The 17,538-nt window shown below is 40.8% G+C and overlaps 1 protein-coding gene across 4 annotated transcripts in view; it reads left to right on the top strand.

Annotated features, from left to right (window-relative positions):
• Npnt (nephronectin) overlaps window positions 1-17,538 on the top strand; it is a 69,739-nt gene that overhangs the window by 27,871 nt on the left and 24,330 nt on the right. For 3 of the 4 annotated variants that reach the window (XM_036191427.1, XM_036191426.1, XM_036191428.1), the window contains 5 exons: window positions 6,249-6,341; window positions 13,652-13,771; window positions 15,180-15,299; window positions 16,757-16,891; window positions 17,146-17,268. In XM_036191427.1, the coding sequence (XP_036047320.1) occupies window positions 6,249-6,341; window positions 13,652-13,771; window positions 15,180-15,299; window positions 16,757-16,891; window positions 17,146-17,268 (591 nt within the window). Of the gene's footprint in view, window positions 1-6,248; window positions 6,342-9,306; window positions 9,400-13,651; window positions 13,772-15,179; window positions 15,300-16,756; window positions 16,892-17,145; window positions 17,269-17,538 lie in introns of all 4 variants that reach the window. The other variant, XM_036191429.1, reaches the window with a different exon arrangement.

Raw genomic sequence — 17,538 nt, 5'->3', positions numbered from 1 at the left:
CCTGCCACGGAGGGTAAGAAATCATTTTTCATTGTAAACTCACCCTATGCTATGAAACAAAACCCAAAAAGACATTCTGTGTGAAGATGGAAATGGAAAGGTAGGGATCCAAAGAGTCCCACCGGCCTGTTAGGATCCATCTTAGGCCTCCTTTGATCTCGTCTGCTGTTACAGGCACTTCTCAGGCTTGGGCTTCCCACTCAGTGAGAACCCTCTCACTGCCCACCCCCACCTGTTCATAGTCCACAGTCTTTTTCTGTGGTCTCCACTGGCCCTTCCTTCTGACAGTCGCTCTCCAGGATTGTAGTTCAGACTTGAGGCTCTATGGTTATCGTCATTATCCACACTCCTCCCCCCTCTTCAGGTCTCTTCTTGGCTCCTGTTGTGGCTTAGAAAAATCAGTCACGTGGTTAATTTCATATCTGCTGTCACTTCCCCATCTATTCATACTTGTGTCGTATCATACATTGAACATAATAAATGTTTGATATGTATTTACTGACCTCTATCCTAGACCTAAAACCAAGATCATGGGGGAAAGCCCTTTCATGAAAAATTGTGTTAAGAGTTTTAATTTTCTGTGAAGAAAATAATTAATTGTATCAGCTCTATGTGTATTCTTTTAATAGCTTTTTTAAAAAATACACTTTTTAGTAGCTGCTGGGTAATCTGTCGTTGCTGGTTACTTCAGGTAGAAATGCAACCAGAAGTTTTCTGTAAAATGCTGAGTCCCCACCCGACTTAGCAGAACCATTGACAGTCCTGACCTCTTGGAATGTATGCACCTAAGATTAGGGCATCCTCCTGAGAACAGATAGCAAGGAGAGAGGACAGAAAGGCCCTTTGGGAGTTGAAAGCACTTGAAAGCCATGAGTGGATGGCCAGCAGCTGGTCAGAGGTCAAAGGCAATATAACCTGGAGGCTGCAGAAAGTGTCCTCCTCTAAAAGAACCTCAGATTTTAAGTGTTACACTTTAACACCACCTTTTCATATTTTCACAGATATTTTCAAATTCCAGTTGCTCTAGGGAATCATCATTTTGACTTACATGTGACATATATGTAATGTTACTTTTTAAAGAAAATATAATATTCTGGGTACCTCAGAAGACTTATTTAGGTTACATAACTATATAAAAATGTTACAATTGATGGAATAACTCTTTTTAAGTTTTTATTATTTATTTATGCACATGTGTGCCTGCACATGTGCCATGGAGCGTGTGGAGGTCAGAAGTCAGTTTGTAGGCATTGGTGGTTCTCTCCTTCTACCATGTAGGTCCTTGAGGTCAAACTCAGGTCATTAGACTTGGTGGCAGGCACTTTTACCTGCTGAGTCCTCTTACCAGCCCTGGAATATTTCCTTTTCAAAATGATTTTTTTCAAACTCACTTTTTTTTTTTTTTTTTTTTTAACTGAGGACCGAACCCAGGGCCTTGTGCTTGTTAGGCAAGTGCTCAACCACTGAGCTAAATTCCCCAACCCGAAACTCACATTTCTTGATGATGAGGCCTGGGTATTACAGAGAACCGTGTTTGGAAGACTTCCTTTACAAAACTCCACTCAGTATAAACTACTTACCATTCACTGAATAATGCTGGAAGACTTTCTGGGAAGTCATTACTTCTCAGAAATGAACACAGTTCTTTCCCTTTAAATGTATGCAGTGTCTGAAATCAGTTTAAGAAGTCTCCAACTACTTTTCTCTGCTTTCTGCCATCCTCTTTCTGTAGGCTTTGAATCCACACTAAGGATTAGTCATCAGCAGACTTGATTGGCATAACACTAGGCCAGCAGTAACATAGACAAGTAGGCCAGGGGACTACCAGGTGAGGCTGAGCAAGGGAATGTAGAGAGCAAGCATATGCTGGTTTGCAGGAGTCTCAAAGGAAATGTCTGAGAGTTGTCACAGGAAACTGGAAGCACATCCCAGAATGGAGCAGAGCATGGGCTGGTATGAAAAGGAGCAGGTGTCCAAGCCTTCAGAAGGCAGGGCATGGCTGACTGTGTTGTCCTAGATCAGGTCCTCTCTGCTTTCATTTGGTGGTTACCGAAGTTCACCTTTTCCTGTCGTGAGTGCTAATCATGGTTGACTGGTTCTAACCTGAACTTTAATTTCTCTGTCCAGTTGCTCCCTTTGCCTCGGAATCATCTCCAGTTCATCCATCACCACATCAGTAGTCACAGCTTTGCTATTTATAGAATAACTCTCCTCATCAGAAACTTCCATTTCCTACAGACAAAGTAACATTCCTCAGTTTGAAAGTCTAGGGAACACCATCATCCCATAATAATTATGAATAATTGCTTCCTATACTTTCATGAGCTTTTACTCACTTTGTTAGCTACCCAGGCCTCCCAAGTGACCTCTGACTAGCCTGTGGTCACCTTGGCTACTTATTTTTTTTTCTCCATGGAGGATCTTCTTTTTTCTCTGTTCCCATGTTTCAAGATCCAGCACATGTGTTTTTAGGAGGCTTTCCATTCAAGCCCATATTTGCTAACCATTATACTCATACATAATTATGCTCTTGAATTGAAAACATGTGTAATGATGCTGGAGTGATGATGTCTCGGTGTTTTGAGTGTGAACTACTCTCACAGAGGACCCAACTTTTGTTCACAACACCCATATTAGGTTGTTCAAAACAGCCTATAACTCCAGCTCTAAAGGATCTGATGCCCTCCTCTGGACTTTTTAGATACCAGCATTCGCACATGCCCATAATTACACAGACACACATACACAGGCTTAAAAATAAAATAAATCTAAAAAGGATCATGAAAAAGTTTTGTTTCTTTAAATAGATTGTGAGATCCTTGAAGTCAGAAATCATGCTGACTGATATTTTTCATCTATTATAATATTGGCCATCATCAACATATATGGTATAGTAGGACAGTGTTTCTGAGCCTTGGCTCCATGACATTTGGGTGTCATTTTGGATGTATGAACATTGCAGGATATCCTCCATGTCCTATATGCCAGCAGAACTCAAAATATCTCCAGACATTGCCAGATGTCTCAAGGATGCAAAGGATACCCATGAAAAACCATTGACATAAGACAAACAGGGTAAACCTGTTTGTTTATCCAATTTGTTATTCAAATTGAGAAAAGACTTGAGTTCTTGAGAGAAGTGGAGGTGGTTGTTAGAGAAGAATAAGGTTAAACTGGAAACTTTCAATCTAGCTGAGATACAGGAAGCTACTATAAATTGAAGAGAAACTTTAATGTATGCCAGGGTTAAGAAAGATCAAGATGATGAAAATATCTGTGAATACTTCACAGTGTTGAAGAACTTCATTTTAGCTTTTTTTTTTTTTTCTTTTTTTTGGGGGGAGAGGGTTTTTGAGACAGGGTTTCTCTGTGTAGCTTTGTGCCTTTCCTGGAACTCACTTGGTAGCCCAGGGTGGCCTCGAACACACAGAGATCCACCTGCCTCTGCCTCCCAAGTGCTGGGGCTTGTTTCATTTTTAATCATCTTATTCTTAGACTATGATTGCCCATAAAATAAATATTTTATTGTTTAATAAGAAATTTATGTTTTTTTGGTTTTTTGACCATATTGTTGATCAAACCCCGGGTCTCCCACATTCGAGGAAAGTACTTTTCCACCAAGTCACATTGTAGCCTGGAAAGCTATATTGATTTCTTATAAACCCAATAAATTCAGACTAAGTTTTGTTGATGTGTATTTGAGAGAATGATTTTAAAATTGTGTGTGAACATTTTTGTAGTTATATGTTCCCTTTATAATTTGAGAAGTATGCTCAGTTGACAACATTTTTCAGTCCCAAGTGATATATGCAAACATATTTACATACATGATAAGGGCATATGCCATAGTTTGGGTTTCTATTGCTGTGAAAAGACACTGTGACCACACCAAATCTCATAAAGGAAAACATAACTGGGGCTGACTTACAGTTCAGAAGTTTACTGCATTATCATCATGATAGAAACATGGCAGCATGCAAGCAGACATTGTGTTGGAGAGGTAGCTGAGAGTTCTCCATCATGATCTCCAGGCAGCAGAAGGAGACTGTGCACCACACTGAGCGTAGCTTGAGCATATAAGACCTCAAAGCCTACCTCCACAGTGGCACACTTTCTCCAACAAGGCCACACCTACTCCAACAAGGCACACCTCCTATTAATGCCACTCCCTATGGGTCAGGCATTGAAACATGAGTCTATGGGGGACGTACCTAGTCAAACCACCACATTCTACTCCCTGGCCCCTGATAAGATTGTAGCTATAACATAATGCAGAAATACATTTATTCCAATTTTGAAGGTCCTCAAAGTCTATAACAATCTCAAACTTGTTTCAAAGTCTCTGCTGAGATTCATGCAGTCTTTTAACTGTAATATCCTATAAAATCAAAAAGCAGATCATATACTTCCAGCATATAATGGCACACGATATACATTGTTGCTATTCTAAAAGGGAGGAAAGGGATCATAGTGAGGAAATACTGGACCAAAGCAAGACTGAAAACCAGCTGGGCAAACTCCAAACTCTTTATCTCCCAGTCTGATGTCAAAATCCTCTTCCGATCTTCAACTCCTTTCAGCTTTGTCGACTGTAGCACTTCTTTCTCTTGAGCTGGTTCCACTTCCTGTTAGCAGATTTCCTCAGCAGGTATCCTATGACTGACATCTCCAACATTTTAAGGTCTACAAGGAAATCTAGGCCTCATCTTCACAGCTTCATACAGTGGTATCTCTGGGCCTCCACGCAAGGATACTCCTGCCATAGATCTGGACTCAGTGGCTTTCCTTCGTCTCGTAAGGAGAATCTATAACCTCTTTCTTGTATCCTTGACTCTAATGTCAGAACCATATGGCCAAGTTCTGCTGCTTGCTGGGGCTGGAACATGGCCTCCTTGTTCAATTACATCTTCACCAGCTTTCTGTTTTTGATGGTTTCCTTCACAGCCTAAGCTTGGCTGTCCTAAAACTCAATCTGTAGACCAGGCTGGCCTCAAATTCATAGCTCTATTAGCCTCTGCCTCTGGAGAACTTGGATTAAAGTTGTGCACCACCACACACAGCCCTTAACTTTTAATTCCTTTTCACAAGTTGGGACCTTAGCTAGGTGGGATCTTGCCTTGAAGTCACCACTCCCTTTATTCCACTTAACATCAGCATTTTCTTTAGTCTAGTTATCTCCTTGAACATAAGACTTAGCTCCATTCCACTTCCTGGTGCCCCTTTCTTCTCAAATTGTACATTTTGTAACTTTCCCTGCTCAGCTTACTCCTTTTCATTATAGATCTTCATAAGAGTGACCACTAATAACCACAAGACAGAGTCATACTAGGATGTTTTAAGATTTTTCTCTGCCAATGCAATTAATCCAAAACTCTTCAATTTAGTCTCAGGCAGATTTTTTTAAACAGGGGCAAATAGAAGCCATATACTTCTCCAAAATATCACAAGAACAGGCTTGAGGCCACATGCTAACATTCTTCTCTTCTGAAACCTCTTGAGCTGGGCCCCCACATTTCAAATCACCATCAACACCACTGTCCTCCATGTTCCTACTAGGATGGCCCATTAAGCCTCACTTAAAGCATTCAACTGCTTTTCTGATCCAAAGCCCCAAAGTCTACATTCCTCCAAACAAAAACATGGTCTGGCCTATCACAGCAATACCGCAGTCCCTGGTATCAACTTCTGTCTTAGTTTGGGTTTATGTTGTTGTGAAGAGATACAATGACCATGGCAACTCTCATAAAGGAGAACTTCTGATTGGGGCTGGCTTACATAGAGTTCAGTGTTTAGTCCATTATCATGGTGGGAAACATGGCAGCATGCAGACAGACATGATGTTGGAGAGGTAGCTGAGAGTTCTACATCTTGATCTGCAGGCAGTGGGACACTTTGTCCCACATTGAGCATAGCTTGAGCATGTTAGACCTCAAAGCCTACCTCCACAGTGACACACTTTCTCCAACTAGGCCACACCTACTCCAACAGGGCCACACTTCCTGATAGTATGGCCCCCTGTGGGTCAAGTATTCAAACACATGAGTCTACGGGGACCATTCCTATTTAAACCATCACAGCATGCATGTATGTTTGAAGTGTAGACAGTGAAAGGGAACAGTGGTTTTATAACTTTTGCTACTTTATTGTACGTTCTTGGTTTTGTGTCATCACACTGGCCCATGGCTTTGGTGCTTTATGGACGATGCACTTCTGATCTGAGACTGACACACACTGTCCTCTTTCCACAGCGGTGTGTCAACCACAGTGCAAACATGGAGAGTGCATTGGGCCAAACAAGTGCAAGTGCCATCCTGGCTTTGCTGGAAAAACCTGCAACCAAGGTAGGAAGACAGTGGGAAAGCCATGGCACCTGTATCCTGACAAATGAAAACTAAATTCTCACCCCACCCATTTTCCAACCATTTTCATAGCTGTTTCTCCCATAGGAAAGAATTAAAAATAATAAGGTAAATCTTAAAAAAATATGTTTTCTTAAAGGATGTTCCCTTACTTGTATTCATGGATACTCGTTAAAATGTGTTTGTGAAGAAGCAAATTGTTCTCTCTGTAATAGAAGTCTCATATATTCTGTGGCCGTGAGAGGGGTCAGTCAGTAAGGCACTTCCTGGGCAAGCCTGGTAACCTGAGTTTGATCCCTAGAACCCACATAAAGGAGGAAAAAAAGAATTAAATTTACAAAGTTGTCCTCTGACCTGTACACATGTGCCATGGTACATGCACCCCCACCACACACACACACACACACACACACAATACAAATACATACATAAATAAAGTTTTAAAAGAATTAAATTCTATAATTTCTTGTTTTTCCATTAATGAGTTAGTAAGCCTTTTAAGAAGTGGAGTACCATTTGTTATAGTTAGGTATGTAGGTATAGTAAAACAGTTGCATTTTTCATTTGGAGAGACTAAAGGTCAGAGATATTAGTTGTCTTGCCTGTGTTCACAAAAGTAGTAGAGAAAAGCTGTGTTGACTTAGAGCTATGGCTTATAATCCATACTTATTTTGATGCACTAGTTTTCAATGAAAAATTGTAACTGAAAACATGATTATCTCACTCTTCCTAACAAGCTACACAGGCTCATCTTCTAAATTAATTATACCTACAGATTTCAACTACTATAGTTCAAAAGGCTAAAAATGAAGAAAAGTCAATGTTAACTTTTATTAAAAAGATAAGAAAATAAAAGATAAGCTCGTGCATCTTAAATCATATCTGACTTCACTGTCTCTGCAAAACCAGAAGCCACGGAACACCCAGAGGCTCACTCTTGGGGAGCCAGGACCTCTTACAGTCTTACTGATTTCTGGGCTCCTGAGGACTATTAACACAAGTCTCACATTTGCTAAGTGCACATTCCATGCTCATTTGCTGAATGACCAATCCATAAAATGACTCTTGGCCACAAGAGTCCTAGGAACCTAGGAGAGTTCCACAGAGATTTTCATTATCATATCTTACACAGTCTGAATCCATAGACTGAGCCCTGTCCATTGCAAGGTGTGAGGAATGACCTGGGAATGTGTGAGCTCAGCCCGGAGTCCCTATAAACCTTATTAGAGCAAACTGTGCAGAATTATCATACAATCAACTAACGAACTGCTTTTATCTAGGCCCTCACATTTACATGAGGTAGAAATTAAGCCTCAGAGACCCAGGAAATCAAAAGACTTTTTTTTTTCCCTCAAGGAAAGAAATGTCAAGAAGCAGTAAATTTGAAATAATTTCACACGACTGGAAATTAACATGTGATTAAAGTTAGGCATTGGGGTAGGGCAATCTTACTGCAGTCATACCTGCTTCAGAAGCAGCCTGGGAAAGCTGTGTGATGGAATAACAACTTGAATGAATAACAGACACTAACCCAGGGCATGAGAGATGCCTGGGGGTGACCAGAATACAGGATGAGCTGTGCTTCCAACTGGCTGGATTCAGTAGCCTCTCTATTCTCAGGCTGTTCTTAGTGGTTTGCTCATCCTTCTGAGTCATATTCTGGAACTGTTACTCTAAGACCAGGTACAAAGTTCTGGTTTTGAAATCATTAGCACTCTCTAAGATACATGCTGCCTTTCACAGTGGGAGGAATTCCAACTCAAATTCTGACAATACTGTATTTCTCCCCTTGTTATTCCCCAGTAAGGTTATTGATGCCTATTTCCTTCTCCTTAAGTGTCTCTACCCAAACAAATCCACCCCCGTGCAAGACAGAATACTAGTAGAAATAATCTTTGAACAATTGTCCCACTGGGGAATTCTTTTTAGCATATAAAGATATGCCATCATACAGTTTTTAGAAATTAATGCACATTTCGAATGCATGTTTCATACGAATTTCAGAAGAAACAATTTATAAATACTGATTACTAGCGTTTTGGCTTGGTTTCTGTTGCATATATTGAATTCCTCAGCCCAAGGAAAGAACAGCTTAGAACAGTACAGACTCTTACATTGAAAACATTGCATCTGGGTGTCCCATGTACAGCAGAATGCCAGTTGCCTTGCTGAGCGCAATTATGAGTGCTTTCACCCTAACTATGGTGTTATCAACAGCTTTGCTTTTTAGACGCTCCAACCCCAGAAACGAATGTGCCTTTGATTTAGGAAGTTAAGTGGCTGATAAACAGAATGTGTTGTAAAACAGAAAGCCGAAAAAAAAAAAAAAAAAAAAAGGTTGCCCCTTTGACGTTCTACTGTGAGCCCAGAGGTCTCATGATGTTCTGTGAAATAGCGATGGTCACAGTTAACATGGTTTTTCTTAAAGCTTCTAATGTGTGTTCTAATTAAATGTGACCCAAATATGGCGCAAGTTTTTACTTTTGAATGAAAGCATGATGATCTGTCATACTTGCATTTAGGTAAAATCCATATGCAAATAAGCATTTGTGCATTACTTGGGGATATTTTAAACTATTATTAGTCATGTTAACAATGTAAGGTAAATCTTAAGTTGGTCATTTATACTTTACTATTCTAAACAGGGTTAGTTGATTGGTTTTGTTGTCATCTATTGATGCTAAAAGTCACACATTAATCTTATTTTGATTTTTAATAGTATAAAAATGATGGATTATTAATTTATATTTTTTCTGTGGAGAAGATGAGTCAGAACTTTTGAAAAAGAGAGAAAGCAGAATTAGAAATTACTTGTGAAGTAGCCAAAGAGTCCTTTAAAGCTCCATCAACATTTTGTAATTGTTTAATATATACTTGTGAAGATTTTTAGGGCTAAAAATGACATCAGTTCAAAGCTGACTCTTATTACCTTCTCCCTGCCGTGAAGATGAGCCCTCCTACCCAACTCCTATTGACCAAGGCAGTGAACAACCTCTTTTCCAACCCCTGGATCATCAAGCCACAAGTGCGCCTTCGAGGGGTGAGCGTACATTGTCTCAGGTGGTCGCTCCTCCCACCTGCACGGCTTCCTGCACTTACGTCACTTCCTGCAAATGCCTAGAAGACTAGTGCAGAAGTGCCGAGCAGCCTTCCGCCTGAGCATGTGAAGCAAGCCGTGGGAGTTGTCACCTGTCGCTGATTCTCTGTGCCTCGGAAAGCATGGAGCCTTCTCTTCTCTTACTGTAGCATCACATATCGTTACTGTCCCCCCTCTTCTCTAAGTTTGGAAACCTTTTCCAAAAACCAGATCAAAAGATAGTTTGCGTTTTCATATGTAGGCAAAACCAGAGATTCCTCTACTAAGCTGTGGATTGGATGACCTTTTCCAGGTAGATTTTGGAAGTAGTTTAGTGCCCTCTTCTCCTACTGTCTGGGATGTGGGATTTTAGGCTTGTTTAGAAATCAAACCACACATTTGCTTCTTTCTTCCAGTGCACACTGTGTAATGTCAGCAGGGTCAAGCTCTGGTTCTAAGTAGTTGTTTATTGGCAACCCGTTTAAAGAGCCCTGGCCTCCGCACCACTCTGTAGTAGGGGCAGTAAAGTAGGTCCTGCCCTGATGGTCGGTGGAGCTGGTGTGAGACTTGCTAACCAAAACTGTTCTCATCTTCATAGTGATGGGGAAATCTGTAGGAGAGTAAGGTGGTAGGATCTCTTTCTGGTTCTTCTGATTTTATCCTTACCCACTCAGAGGCTTAAGAACTTATGACTACTGAAATAGTTTATGAATAGTTATTGTCTCTGCTGATGGGGAATGTGTTAAATCTGTACAAGTTCTGCACTAGGGACCAGGACAATGATGTTCACTTTAGAGCTGCTGGTAATTAAGAGAAAGTTATGGCTGTTGCTATTTTGACATATGTTCGACTATGGCCTTACTTTAGTGAGATAAAGTTTTAAAGGTTAGGTTTCTGAAGCATCATCCATCCACTTTAAGCATCAGAAGGAAAACAGTCCAAATACATTAAAGTGACTGGATGATGCTTTTCTGTAAAACCAGTGGCTATCTATTTCATGACTCTCTTCCAAGTTTTTTTTCAAGCTACCTTTCTGTATCTGCATGTTTCTGACTCTCTTTGCCCTGAAGTCTAATAATGATGCTATGCAGCTTGCATTTCTGTTCTGGGCCAGCCCCTCTCCTTATCTCTACCTTCCCCCTCTAAGCTCTGAAATCCACCGACCTGCTTAAATGTACCCCTGATGATAATGCTCTTCATGAATTATATGCATATTTAAAGTGTTTGAATGTAAGGGATACAATTATATCCTTTAGTGTAAGATATGTGCATGATAGAGTTCTTTGTAATTGTGTTATAGGTCTGTACTATGCTTCCAGGGTAAGAGTAAAGTAAACTTAAAGTAAAAACCCTCAAGTTTATTTCCAAGACTCGATTGTCAAATTTTAAATAGTTTTTGAGACAGCGAGGATCAGGAAGAGTTTTTCATGCTTGTTAGAAGGACATTTACCATAATTTGAAAGTGCCATCTAAAATGTCTGACTTAATTTGATAAAATACAAATGTGAGTATCACATTTAACAGAAGCAACACAGAGTAACTTAATTTTGTAAGGTTTGGGGTCAACAAAACAATAACGTGGGATAATTATAGACTCCAAACTTTTCAAGAGAATGGAAGGTTGTTCTTCAACAAGATGCCAGGAGCTTTGGTGTTCCCTACTCATCAGGATCTGTTACTGGGTCAGCCCTGTTTTGTTATGCCTGTAGTGGTTCTGGTAAGGGTTACTGTGAAGTTTGATGGAGGTGGGGCCAGGCAGTCATTGGGGACACTAACATGACACCGGCCACCTGTCAAGGGAACCTCATCCAGCCCATTAACAGCTGCTGGGGTAATTTCTCAAGTTGCTTTCCACATTGCTTGGATTCTTACATAGCAGTTAATAGCAGGCGATAGAACTAGTGTCTCCTCACTTTTTACCCATTGGATACCCTGTTTTCTTCCTTTTTCCTATTTTTTATAGAGTAATTTTCAGATTTTTAAAAACTATGACAGGCTGGGTGGCGGTGGCGCACACCTTTAATCCCAGCACTCTGGAGGCAGAGCCAGGCGGATCTCTGTGAGTTCCAGGCCAGCCTGGGCTACAGAGTGAGATCCAGGAAAGGCACCAAAACTACACAGAGAAACACTGTCTCGAAAAGCCAAAACAAAACAAAACTATGACAGTTAGTTAGTTTTTATATCCTTTCAGTTTTAAGATTCCTAACAAAGCACTTTCCCCATGAGAAAGCAAAGATAAATCTGGTTCAAGTCAGTCTTTAGGACCCCTGGCAAGCCAGCCTGGATTCCCAGAGGAGTCCCAAGGAGTTCACTGAGCAGCGCTGGAGCCAGATTGAGGAGTACTGCCTCCCCAGTACTCCTCAGCTTTAACCAGAGAGACTGTGTCTGGACAGATTGCTACTAGCATGGACTCCTCCTTGCTTGTGAGCTGCCCAGGCTTATCCACAGCTGCTGGTCCCAGTAAGGAACCTCCAGCAGCTTCTGCTGCTCTCTAAAAATAAACCGGGGGATCTTAATTGGTACTTTTAAAGGCCTCCTCTTGAAATACAGAATCAAGTCTTACTCGTATTTTTGATATACTGATTTGTTACATGCTTTTGAACACAGGAAAAGAAAAGATTCTGTCTTATCGCATACTCAGATTTAAGTACTTATCTCCGGGGATTCATCAAGGCCAGTGTGACTCCATAGCAGTGATGTTAAGTATGATAACAAAACTTTTAGAAGATAAGAAAGATTTTTTCTGACTCAGATGAATAATAAAGTTTCAACTACAAGCTAGAAGGGTATGAACAGGGAATAGAATTTCACCTCAGGCCCATTCCTGCTTCATTCAACAGGCGGAGGCAACGTTTTTGATAAAGTAATCTACAAAGTATCTTCTATGAGTGCAGAGAGGTTTTCTAAAAAAAAAAAAAAAAAAAAAAAAAAAAATGCTTAAAATGTGATTCTGTTTTGAAAACCTTTGACTGGGCAAAAGACAATAAAGCAGAGAATTGAAGAAAATTAGAAAATGGCAAAGGTATTTGCCATGTTTATCTAACCTTTCCAGACTTTGCCCAGCTGGCGAGGTGCTTACACTATGGTAAGGGTAGAAAAAATACCAAGTTGGAAACTCAGTAAGATGTGAAAATATCCTTAGATGTAATATTTGTTTGGTGACTTGAAAACGTAATGTAACTGGAGGCTTTAGTGAAATACTATGTACCTCTAGTAAATGAGCAGGTCAGATGGAATTTTGATTAGATTTGGAAAGAACTTTGTAGATAGATATATTATCTGTATTTTTATTCAGTGATATGGATAAATTGATAATTAAATTATGCTAATCAGGTACTTCTGCTGCTGTTGCCAGAAAAAATAAACATGTGGTCACATTTCTTTTTAATGAGGTCTATGTTATGGGCATAACTATTGTTTTAAGTCATTTTAAATTTTATATTGACTTAAGGCAGTGTTCAATTTGTGCTGGAAAACTTTTATATTGTGGAATTCATTAATTTTCACATTGATATTTAAACCAATAAACACAAAATACATAATGATGTTCTGCCCCTTAGTGTTTCCACAAGCTCCTCTTAACTGCCAAATGAATGCAAGTATATTGGAAGGCTTTAAAACTTGATTTGTGATTTGAATGGATTAGTAAAACAGGAAACTGAATTCTCTTTAATCCAAGGTCAGGATAGAATTTGTCAAATTGAACAAGAAAAGTCACAATAGTGATCAATTAGATCCATGCAGTTTTCCCCCACTCTGAAAACGTAGCTGTCGTTTGAGAAAGTCAAATCATTCTGATGCTTTAATATTTACATGTTCTCTATGAAGTGAAAAGTGTCGTGGAGCATCCTTTTGAGTAGAATCCATTATCATGAGTGATTCTAATAGTGGAACACAGGTATTTTAAGCTTAGTGGCAGTCAGACAGACAGTAGAGCACCCCTACCCTTGGGGTGAGGGTGCTGCTCTTCAGAGATTCCAGACAGGTACACATCTGTGAGGAGAATACTCCCATAATGGTCCCAGCAACATCTGGTTGCTTTTAGTGCAATGTTCATGTTAAGATGGTACACCCAGGCCTTATCTGCTGTAGAAGTGATGATTTCACTGTCTTGACCTATTTTTTGCCTTCATCCTCCACATCGAGAAGCATTTTAAACATTTCCCATCATTGCTGAGTTTTGTGATTTTTCTGCTTTAATCCTCATTCTTTGCAGATTTAAACGAATGTGGCCTGAAGCCGAGGCCCTGTAAGCACAGGTGCATGAACACTTTGGGCAGTTACAAGTGCTATTGTCTCAACGGATACATGCTTCTGCCAGATGGGTCCTGCTCAAGTATGTCAAGAATCTTAACCGTTTTAGAAGTGCTCTAGGCTTGATTTCTGATGTGCTTTGGTGGCCTGCCTTTGGGAAAGCCGCCTCTTCCTCTCTCTGAACAGGATGTGTGAGTGTGTTTGTGTGCATGCCCGAGGAACTGAAGATCGAAATGACAGGTGCACATCTATATGTGACATCCTCTTACTGCACATGCCGACATCAGTTGGTTTATGAATTGTATCTAGAGCAAGAATGCCATTTTCTAATCTTTTTCTCAGCATTGTTTATCCTAGTGTTCTCCCTGGGTAGAGAAGAACCATTCCAAGTCAAAGAATATTAATGATCACTGGGCATTGCTTAGAGAGAACCCATCGGCTCTATTCATAAACATTTTTAAGTTTATTTCTGTAATTCTTGATAATAAACTTCAGGATAATTGAAAAATTATATAAAAAGAAAAACTTGCTTTAAATGAAAATGAACATAATAACAGAAAAAATGAGTTATTTCTTTTTAAATAGGGTCTCACATATCCCAAGCTAGCCTCCTACTTGCTGTATAGCTGAGAGTGACTTGAAATGGCTGACCTTCCTTCCTCCCCTCCTGAGTGTTGAGATTACAGGCACTACCAGGATTGTTTTTCTGAGGTGCCAGAGTAAGAGCCTTCATGCATGCTAGGCAAGCACTCTACCAACTGAGCTATATCCCCAGGCCCAGGAAGGTGGATTTTACTGTACATCTTTATAAGAGAGAATTGTATGGTGCTTCTTGTTATCACTTGAATGTATTTTTAAGATGCCACTACCCTAAAATTCTCTGTAGGCTGAAAATTGAATTGAAGTTGAGTTTCAATGGCAATCAACAAGTAGTGGCCTGATTTTTATTTTTACCTAACTATCAATTAGCTAGGACGAATTTTATATAAAAAATAATAATTTTATTTAGTGCTATACAGACATATCACTGGAACTTTTGATTGATGAAGATATATCTTTAATTGCACTTGTCAATGGTTCCAGAGTCCTCTAACATTGTAGGGCTCACTGAGAAATCTTTTGTCCTCTAGAGAATTTCAGTGTGTAGTTAAGACAGTTAATTAGGTATTTTTGTTAGGAGTAGCATTTCACTAAAGTAATCTGGATAAAGACCTCAGTTCTACCTGAATGATACAGGTCAGAGGAAGCTTAGCTTTCTCCTGACCTGCCAATCCTTTTAAACCATTAAAGGGCTTCTCCAGGTGACGATGGAGCAGGGCCACTTCTCAAGCATCCCACTATGGAGAGCATCCTTCGTCCTTGTTTTTGAATGTTGGTTAGTTGACTCCTCACTGTTGAATCAGTGTCACCAGTTGGAAGACCTGTGGAAAAGGTGCTTAGGTTACAGGTGCTTTCTACCTCTCGGAGACAGCCTGGCACTCTCTCTCCAGGTGCCCTGTCGTGTTCCATGGCCAACTGCCAGTATGGCTGTGATGTTGTCAAAGGACAGATCCGATGCCAGTGTCCTTCTCCTGGCCTGCAGCTAGCTCCTGATGGGAGGACCTGTGTGGGTGAGTTCAGTCATCAAGCGTCTGTCAGCAGATGTTGTGGGGTTGAGGAAGACATTGGAAGATGTAAGGAAAAAGGCAGCACTTTAGTCAAGCAGGTAGCTACCTGCTAGAAGATACCATGTATTTTAGAAGAGGATTTCTGTGACTAGATCAGCACAATCTTGTTTTTGAAACCCGAGAGGCAGGAGGAAGCATCACACAGAGAACCAAGTGTGCAAAAACACTGTAGTACAGCAGAGCACTGTGTTCAGGAAAGTGGATCTCAGTTTCTGTAATCCAAACAGAAGGGAGCAATGGACCTGAACAGGTTACCAACTCTACGTTATCACGTGTTGTACCACAGAGCTTAGCATTTTTCTAGAACATTGAGATGGCAGTATAGATTATGGCAGTTAGGACTTTCTGAACCTGGCTGAGCCACACACTGGCTACGTAACCTTAGGAAAAGAACTTCGGTCCTTTGAGCTTAGGTCTCCCCTTTCTTAAAATGGAAACAATACTACATAGCGTCCCTGTGAGTGTTGAATGAGATCATGTGTTCAAAGAGCTCAGTAGTCCCCAGGACGTGAGCCCTCCACAGAGCTGTTCACCAAGTGAGACCCATTTACCTAGTGGTTACTGTATTCGAGACACGATGCTAAGTGCTGGGTGCATGGCGATAGACAAAGTACAAAAGGTTTTGACCTTCTAGTGGGGAAGACAGAAAATCAATAAGTACTTAATAAAATCACTGACCATGCTAAGTGCTATCATAAGGTAGTAAGAAAAACGAAACCAGAAAGAGTCTGTCTCAGAAAGTAATCATTAGGGAAGTCCTAAAGTTAGACCTGCACCATTAGGTATATAAAGAGCCTGCCCAAGAGCTGGAGAGGTGGACAGCTAAGAGCACTGGCTAGTCTTCCAGAATTCCCAGCACTCACAATATAGCTCACAACCATCTGTAACTTCAGTTCTTGGGGACCCAACCCCCTCCAGCCTCCTCAGGCACCAGGCATGCACATGGTACACATATCTATATGCAATCAAAACAATCATACATAAAAAATAGTTTAATTAAAGAACCTGCCAAGTGGTGAAGTGCTTCAGAGGAGATAAGATTGGCAGCAAAAAGCCCAGTTTCAAGACTTCTTGTCTCAGTCTAACGCAGGAGATGCTGGGTAGGAATGGGGTAGTGGAGGGTGCTAGACAGGTTCCAGTAATTTCTTAGAGGTAGACATAACAGGACTTGGTAATTTAGGAGTTGTTGGCAAAAGGTTAGCAGGCATGCTTCTAATTCAAGCAACTAAGTAGACACAGCGTAGTATTTACTGATGTTGGGTGTGAGGGAAGAAGAGCTTGTTTGGGAGGATGAGTTGAAAGCTGGAGATGTGGAGTTCCTATCTGTTACAGGGGGGTACCATTTATGATGACACGCCTACCTTTGCTCTTCCTAAGATGCAATTGACTTATGTCTCTAGATATTGATGAATGTGCTACAGGAAGAGTCTCCTGCCCTCGGTTTAGGCAGTGTGTCAACACATTTGGGAGTTACATCTGCAAGTGTCATACTGGTTTCGACCTCATGTACATTGGAGGCAAATATCAATGTCACGGTAATGAAACTGCCACGTTCCTGTCCCTACTCTTCCAATAGCATTGAGAAGTTTCCAGCTGTGGTAATAACGGGGCTGTCTGGTTCAGGGGAGAGTACAGACTTTAACTGAGCAGTGTCTGCTTGACCCACTCGCCGTTCTGGAGCCACCCTATGGTGTCCCTTCTGGTCATTGCTGTTTTATGTGGACCTCTGGGATGATGTGCATGTCATATCGTCACATTTACCTGCACTTTTTTCTCGGCCCCCATGCAGACATTGACGAATGTGCCCTCGGGCAGCACCAGTGCAGTGGCTATGCTCGATGTTACAACATGCATGGGTCCTACAAGTGTAAATGTAAAGACGGATATGAGGGTGACGGACAGAACTGTGTGTGTGAGTAAATCCTGCCCCCGGCTCTCATTTCTTCAGGAGATAGGGGGTTGCCTAGAGGCCATTGCTGAGGGAGATGAGGGAGATAACAGTTACTGAAGACATGATTTTCCTACCTGCTAATATCAACCTGATGTATGAACAGTAAAATCCCTTGCTGGGTAACTTTAAGAAAGACTCACTATTGCTTCCTAGTATTAACGTCTGAACAAAGTGTGGGAGTGGCTTCCTTTCGTCTAGAAAGAAAGGATGGGGTCCTCCCTGGGAATTAGA

Source organism: Onychomys torridus, chromosome 6, assembly GCF_903995425.1.
Source record: "Onychomys torridus chromosome 6, mOncTor1.1, whole genome shotgun sequence".
In the NCBI taxonomy this organism is placed as follows: domain Eukaryota; kingdom Metazoa; phylum Chordata; class Mammalia; order Rodentia; family Cricetidae; genus Onychomys; species Onychomys torridus.
This window is presented reverse-complemented; position numbering and strand designations above follow the sequence as displayed.